Raw genomic sequence first — 8387 nt, 5'->3', positions numbered from 1 at the left:
CACAGGGGTCACCTGATTCATAACAGTAGCAAAATGACAGTTATGAAGTAGCAACGAAAATAATTTTATGGTTGGGGGTCACCACAACACAAGGAACCGTATTAAAGGGTTACAGCATTAGGAAGGTTGAGCCACAGTTGTTAAAACAGCATGGTACTGGTATAATGATAGATATTGGATCCATGGATAAGAACAGAAAATGCAGAAATAAAAACAGCAGAATACTGACAACTGATCTTTGATAGGCTCCCCCCCCCCCAATCAAATGGGAAGCAGATGCCCTTTTAACAAATGGTTCTAGAAAAACTGGATATCAACCTGCAGGAGAATGAAGCAAGACCCTTACCTCACCCCATGCACAAGACAAATTCAAGGTGGATCACAGACCTAAAGGTAAAACCCAAAAATTTGGGGCAAAGATAAGAACCTTAGTTGCAGGGATTCATGGACTATTAGAAATAAGGAAGGATCCACACCCAGAGGAAGATAAAATAAAGGGGTGGGACAGAACTAAAGATAAACCACTGTGTACACTGAAAGATTTCAACAAGAAAATATATTTAGTAATGACATATCAGACAAAGGGCTTTATTACTAAAATCTACAGAATCCTGCAAGCTTACAAGAAAAAAATGAACAGCCCACTGAGGAGGTGGTCAAAAGCCTTAAACAGAAGATTCACAAAGGAGAAAGAGTTCACAATCATTATTCATTCGGGAAAGGCAAATCAAAATAACTAGGAGATACCATCTAACACCCACAAAGATAGCCCAACTAAAAAAAAAAGCAACAAATGTTGGAGTAAGTGTGGTGAGATGGGAACTCTCATTCACTGCTGGTGGACTTGTAGATACGTACAGTCACTGTGGAAAGCTATACCTAAAACAAATGGAAATTGAGTTACCTTACAACCCAGCAATACCACTACTGGGCACATACCCAGAAGAAATAAGAAACAGACCATGACCAGACATCTGCTCTCCACTGTTCATCATTGTGCAGTTCACAATCGCAAAAACTTGGAAACAGCATAATTTCCATTAATAGACGAATGGATTTTAAAACTCTGGTATATACACACATACCGGAATACTATGCATCCCTGAAAAATAGTGATGAAACACCTCATCTTGTGGAAAGAGTTGGAAGATACTGTGATGACTGAAGTTAGCCAGAAGTACAACATGAGTCCACTTAGGTAAGTTCGAACAACAGAATAGGCATAAGGGGAAATGCACAAACACACAATTCCCGGGTTGAGGACCAGATACTCTGGCATGAGCCAGACCAAACCCAATGATTCATACGTCATCAGAAAAAGATTCAGACAGCTCCTGGGCTGAAAGGCATCTTCCCCACCTCCTCTCATATTAATAAGGCTCACAAAGGGGTAGGGGAAGAAAAATGACAGCACAAAAGGGGGGGGGCGGTCAGGGCACTAACCCACCCAAGGGGAGGCTATTGCTTATCTCCCCACAGGAAAGGAAGAGAGAGTGAGAGAACGTGCCAATTCTTGAGGGCAGCATTCCTACACGGCGCAGCCTGTTCCCAGAAATGACTGCAGGGCTGGCCTCAGCTCGAGACAGGCTGTCCTCTCCCTAGATGACAGTGCTAGAGAGGACAGCCCTGTATTGGCCTTGAAGATACATTTTAGGGAGAGAGCCAGTCTGGCCCACTCACATGGGGGCAAACCACAAGGGATGTGCAACACACTAGGATGGGAGCAAAGCCACGACGTCCCTGAGGAATCCCGATTGCAGACTTCTGACTGGGGGTGGGGGGCTGGGGGCGGCACTTAGCACCTCATCTAAACTGATTGGGGGTTACTCACAAGAGGACCACACTGAACGTCTAAAGGTGGAAGGGTGTGGTGCCAGACGGCTCCATCCTTGACTACAGGAAAAGCATCAGGGATTTTTAGGAAACATGCCTTTCAGATACAAATGATGAAGATCAAAAGGGTGTAAGGGTTATTAGGGAAACGGGTCCCAGGATATGGAACCTTGAAAGTAAAGGGGGCTGGACTGATGGACGGTTACATGTCCTTCTTGCTTTTTAACAGAGAGACATTCATCTGCTCTGTGTCAGGATCCCTGTTAGACTGGGGACTATTTGTATGGGTTTTTTTTTTGTTGGTGGTATTTATACAAGATAGGCAGGATAGGCGATCCTATGGACAGTTCTTGGGGGCCATTGGAGGGGAGGAAGCTGGGGGAGGTGAGCAGTGAGCCAGTAAGGGTGAGGACAGGGGAACAGTAAGGGTTCCAAAACGGATGGTGAGGAGGGTGCAGCTTTTCTGGTCGTGTTTGATCAAACAAATTGTGTCTGAGGTATTTCTGAGAGGGGAACAATGGGTAAACATGGGGCAGGAGGAAAGAAAAAAGAGGAAATAATCAGAAAAAAAAATCCCCATATATTTAGGTACATATACCTATATGTAAATATATAAACATAGGTGTATACAACAAAGAAGCAGATGAACTCTGGGCCTCTACTTAAACCTTACCTAAGTACAAGAACAGTTTGTTCTAACAATGTGGCATTGTATGATGCTCACCTTCCCAACAACACAATTGCTGAGGACAAAATGGGTGCATAAGCAAATGCGCTGAAGAAAATTGATGATTCCCGGCTATTAAGAGATACAGCATATGTGGTCTTAAAGGCTTAAAATTAAACAAGTGGCCATCTAGCAGGGAAGCAACAAAGCCATCCCTTCACAGAAGGGTCACAAGGAAGGGACGAGCCAGCCAGTGCGCAGTATAGCACCGATGAAACACACAACTTTCCTCTGGTTCTTTAATGCTTCCGTCCCCCAGGCACCCCCCCCACCCCCACCCCGATTATCATGACCCCAGTTCTACCTTACAAATCTGGCTAGGCTAGAGCATGCACACTGGTACAGGTAAGAGTTCTCGACACACAGATTTCAGGACATATAAACCCCTCAGGAACAATAAGAGTAGCAATACCATGAAGGTATGGGGAAGTGGGGGTGGGGGGGGAACCGGGTGGAGAAAGTGAGAACCGACCAACCAAAATGATCGACATATAATAACCCCACCCCATCCCCCAGGGTACGAACAACAGAAATGTGGACACTTATAAATATAGGCTTGGGCAAAGGGGGATGGTGGATGGTGTAAGATATGAAAATAGTAATAGTTTATCATTTAGCAAGGGTTCACGAAGGTGGGAGGGTGGGAGAGGGAGGGAAAAAAGAGGAGTTGATACCAAGAGCTTAAGTAGAAAGAAAATGTTTTGAAAAGGATGATGGCAACATATGTACAAATGTGCTTGACACAATGGATGTGTGTATTGATATAAGACTTGTAAGAGCCCCCAATAAAATGATTTATCAGAAAAGAAAAAGAGGAATAAGAAAAAGATATATGTACATATATAGAGATATGTACATATGTAAATATATATAAACATAGGTGCATAAGCAAATGTGGTGAAGAAAACTGATAGTGCCCAGCTATTAAAAGATATAGCATCTGGGGTCTTAAAGGCCTGCTGTTAAACAAGCCATCTAGCAGGGAAGCATCAGAGCACACATGGAAGAAGCACACCAGTCTGTGTGATCATGAGGTGTTGATGGGATCAGGTATCAGGCATCAAAGACCCAGAACAAAACACCATGTCAAAAGGGGGGTTAGGGGGAGTGTGGAGTGGAAACCCCCCAAAACAAATACTTTTAAAGTTTATAAAACGGGAAATTTTAAACACTGACTGGACATTGAAAGGTACTAAGGATCTGACATTAAATCATTTGAAAGGAGTGATAATGGTAATATGGTTATGTTTATAAAGCATTTTAATTTTTTAAAGATGTACACTAAAATATTTATGAATAAAGATCATGATATTGGGGAACTATTTCAAAATACAAGGGAGAGTTGGTGGAGATGTAGTAAAAAGCAAGATGAGCCACAAGTAATTTCCTGGGGGATGGTACAAAGGAATTCATAGCAGTTTCTTTATTTTATACTGCTTGGAATTTTCTACTAAAAACGCTGGACTTATTGGACACCGAGCTTCTGTTTAATGGTGAAAGGAAAATTAGAAATGGCATCAAGATTAAAGAAAGACTCATTTAAAACCTTTGATGTGCATGTCTACTACCTTGCTTGACCAAAGTGATTATAGAGAGAGACTGCAGAACCTATTGATGAAGGTCCAAACTTACAGCCTTTCGTATGGATAACACCTCCACATAAAAACAAAACAACAAACGAAATTCCTCATGACTGGACCAATAGACAGCACTCATGATTAATGGAGAAGAGACTGATGCTGTCAAGGAGTTCATTTTACTTAGATCCACAATCAATACTCATGGAAGGAGCAGCTAAGAAATCAAACAACCTATTGCACTGGGTCAATATGGTGCACTCAGCATCTTTAAAATGCTAGGTAGCAAAGATGTCACTGAATTATAATCAATTAACATGACCCTTCCAGCCTTACTTCCTTGTGTGATCCAATTCTGGACTTTATATGCCTGTGACAATAGGCCCACTAGGAAGGCATTCTGTACTAATGAACCAAATAGAAGGAGAACAAGACCTGACCTTAGTAAAGGGTATGACCCGGGACACATTCTGTTTCCTTCATGCCATCTTTAGGAACTGGGCATGAACCAGGCCACACAGTTAGGATATGTGCCCTACACAATGCCACATACTCATCGCTTCATCTGGAAGCCTGAGCTTGATTTCCTGACTGAGCTGTGGCAGAAGCAAGAGGCCTGCTGTGACTTCTGGACGCGGCCGGCTTCTGGCCTGCAATTCTCTTCCTGACCTTTGGACTGAACAGCACCCACCACCACAGGAGACATTTCTTCCAACTTTTGTTGAGTTTCCGTGGGATGTTGCAGTGATTCTCAGAACCCAGAGACGTGCGAGAACACCCTCAAGGGAGGAGGAGGCAAAGAAAGAGCTGATGCTCTTGAAAGAGTTGGACTTTGGGGACATAGTTCATCTCCAGCTCCTTGAGACTAGGCTGGTATTAATTCTTCTAAAACAAATTATTACCACAGTCACTTTGAGTGCTAAGGTGCACCTAGCTCAAGCCATCATAAAGCTGGACAGTGAATAAGGAAGACCAAAGAAGAATCGATGCCTTTGAACTATGGTGCTGGCAAAGAATACTGAATATACCACGGACTGAGAGAAAAACAAATCTGTCTTGAAGAAGTACAGCCAGAATGCTCCTTAGAAGCAAGGATGGGCAGAGTTAATCTCATGTGCTTTGGACATGTCACAGGAAAGGCCAAACCCTGGATGCCAAGCTGGACGAAGCAGTGGGTCAGCAGAGAGGAAGCCATTCAATGAGAGAGACTGACCCCAGGGGCTGCAGCACGGGGTTCAAGCGCAGACGTGACTGAGAATGGTGTGGGTTTGTGGAGCTTTACGTGGTTGTACACAGGGTCACAAAGAGCGGGACTCAACGGCAGCCAACAATCAAAACAAATCCTTATGGAGACAAGATAGCACATCTTCCTTCCGAGGAGGGGCTGGTGGGTCCAGAGTGCCAACCTTCCAGTGGCACCTGAGCACATAACCACTGCGCTATCATGAGCTCCTGTAACAGGGATATCCAACTCTTTTTTGAACTTGAGCTGGCTGCCTCCTTCAAGCCTTGTAAATGAGAAAGAAGGGAGGAGCAGGGTGGGGCTGACAGTGACATCATTGGGGATCACAGTGAGATGAGGGCTAACCTTGTAAACACTGGCGATGGATCCAAATCAAAACTGATATCCTGAAAAGGCCTATCAGAAACTCGGAACTATGATGGAGAGCCCTTCCCAGTGAACCTGTTCCAAAATGATAAGATTCAATTTTCTATAAATAGATTATACAGAGTCATTCCTTAAAAACATAGGTTCTGCCTCTGTTCAAACTCCCCTCACTGAACCGAGTCTGAGACTAAATCTTGAGACAGTCTGAGAGCCATCACAGTATAGCTGCTCCCAGACGCCCCCTTTCTCTCCTGCTTCCCTCACCTTCACACACACACACCCTGCCACCCACCCAGGCTTTTCATCCCCCACCCCCACCCCAGTCTCAGAGCTCCTGGCCTATTTCTCCTGAGAGCCCCTCCAGGCCTTCCCCTTATACCTCCCACAGGGAATGCTCTGCTCAGGAGGGTCTTCAGGCTCAACCCCTGAGCTCCTGCAGGTCTTTGGTCACCTCTTCAGTGAGGCTGTGACATCCCACCCTGCAACTCCCCAGGCCCCGATCCTGGAGACCGATTTGTTTTTCTGTAGAAGCACTGAATACCTTTCAGTCTCTATAATCTACTCATTCTGATCTCCTCTAACTCTGCTCGCTTCCCTCCACTAAAACAAAGTCCCACAGGGCAGGGATCTGTAGGTTCCCCAGGAGACAGCCTGGTCCATAGGAGGCCGCCCACCACTGGTGGTGAGTGGATGCCTGAAGTGCTCAATGGAAAGGCAGGAACAGGTCATTCAGAAATGCCTCTGGACGTGTTACACTTGGACTGCAGACACAATGACCAAACATGGATAAAGGCACAGATTCAGTTCTGAGTATTTTAAGAGATACTTTGTGTCAGTGTTGCTGTGGAGATGTGGGAACCCATGTTCACTGCTGGTGGGAGTTCACATGGTGCCTGACCCTTGGCAGCTCCTCAGAATGCTTAAGCACACAGTTACTATACACCAAAACCCAAACTCACTGCCAGCAAGTCAATACTGACTCATAGCGACCCTACTGGGCAGAGGAGGGCTGCCCCTGTGAGTTTCCGAGATGGTAACGGTGTATGGGAGTAGAAAGCCCTGTCTTTCTTCCAAGGAGCGGCTGATGATTTCAAATCGCTGACCTTGTGGATTGCAGCCCAACGCATACCCACTAAACTACCAGGGCATGTAACTTGGCAATTCCACTTGCAGGTTATAGGCTCAAGAGCAATGCAAACATCTGTCCACCCACGTGTTCACAGCAGCAGGATTCATAACCACTGAGAAGTGAGAACAGCCCAAACACCTGCCAGCTGATAAATGCAGCAATAAAATGTGAACTGTCCATTTTATCTGACAATGAAAGAAGAGTGACACACTCATACGTACTGTAGCAGGGATGAACCTTGAACTGTTACACTAAGTGGAAGAAGCCAGTTATGAAAGACGACATACAACTCCATTTCTAGGACATGTCCAGAGTACGACTACCTATAGCAACAGAAGTGAATTTCAGGTTGCCAAGGGCTGAAGGGGAGGGGGACTAGGAAGAAATGAGTGGCTGCTATTGGGCACAGGCTTCCTAATGGGGACAATGAACATATACTACACTGTCAGTGGCTGCTCTGCTCCATGACTATACTGTGAAACACTGCGTATTTGAACCGCGTGGCTGTCAATCGCACTCGATAAAGCTGTGGAGCAGGAAGCGCGGAGCTGAAGGCTTACCTTTCGCAGACCTTGTAACCTTGGTTGACGCTGACAGCTTTGTACTTCAGGCAGCCTTTGGTCCGCTCCAGCTCCCAGCACCAGTCCTTAAGGGTGTCAAACATGACAGTGTGGTTTTGGGGATCCGAGGCTAAGGAAACACAAGGACAAAGACAGCTGTGAGTATTAATGATGCAGAGGTGATCCTTAAGGCCCCAGTTTCCTCCGTCAAGCCTAATTTTAGCCAAGCAGAACGAACTCATTGCTTTGTACTAACTTTGTTCTTTTTCCCCTTATTACATCAAAATTGTGACTACAGCGCAATCTTTTCCTCTGGAGGAAAGAAAGAAGCTGCCCTTGTTCCATTCCTTGCAAAAGCCATCTGTAGTGTGCTACAGTTTTCTGGCCAGGAGACAGTTTCTGAATACAGAAAAGATCCCGTGAAGCGCTGGAAGACAGTTTGGCACAAATGCTAAAACAGCTGAGTATTTTTAGCTCTACCAATATGTGCATAAGCCAGCAAATTTATCTAGATAGCACATCAGGTTTGAAACGCTCTTTTGATTTGAAGATGCACCGCCAGCCCAGGGTTTTCCAGTGTGACACGTGGAGACTCAAGGTCATAAATAATGCAGACAGCGGTGGTCAGGGTCAGCTTGCTGTGGGGCTGCTGCCTGGTGACAGGTGCTCTTGTGCCTAGCATGGCCCAGCCACTGCCTGCTGGGAGCAAGCACTCTGCACCCAGCAGGCTGCCCTTGCTTGGTCCTCTGCCTGCTGGGGCTGCCAGGCACCGAAATCCACTTGGAGAGCTACACACACTGGGTCCCTAGTCAGCACATGCCTCTGCACTCAACACCGAGCGTTCTGCAGTGGAAACAATGTGTTTGAGAAAACTCCCACCTGCTCCAGTTCACAGCACAGATGATGATTATGCAACTCAACACTCACTGCCATGGCGTCCATTCGACTCGGT

At 45.6% G+C, this 8387-nt stretch overlaps 1 protein-coding gene across 1 annotated transcript in view; it reads right to left on the bottom strand.

Annotated features, from left to right (window-relative positions):
• Positions 1–8387, bottom strand: part of MTMR12 (myotubularin related protein 12) — a 49645-nt gene that overhangs the window by 25301 nt on the left and 15957 nt on the right. The window contains exon 7 of the mRNA XM_045285118.1: positions 7436–7565. Coding sequence (XP_045141053.1) covers positions 7436–7565 — 130 coding nt within the window. The remainder of the gene's footprint in view (positions 1–7435; positions 7566–8387) is intronic.

The sequence above is a fragment of the Echinops telfairi genome, unplaced genomic scaffold, assembly GCF_000313985.2.
Source record: "Echinops telfairi isolate 266 unplaced genomic scaffold, ASM31398v2 ScPeMD7_7469;HRSCAF=8507_1, whole genome shotgun sequence".
Classification (NCBI taxonomy): Eukaryota; Metazoa; Chordata; class Mammalia; order Afrosoricida; family Tenrecidae; genus Echinops; species Echinops telfairi.
Note: the sequence above shows the minus strand (reverse complement) of the source record. Positions and strands in the feature narration are given on the sequence as shown.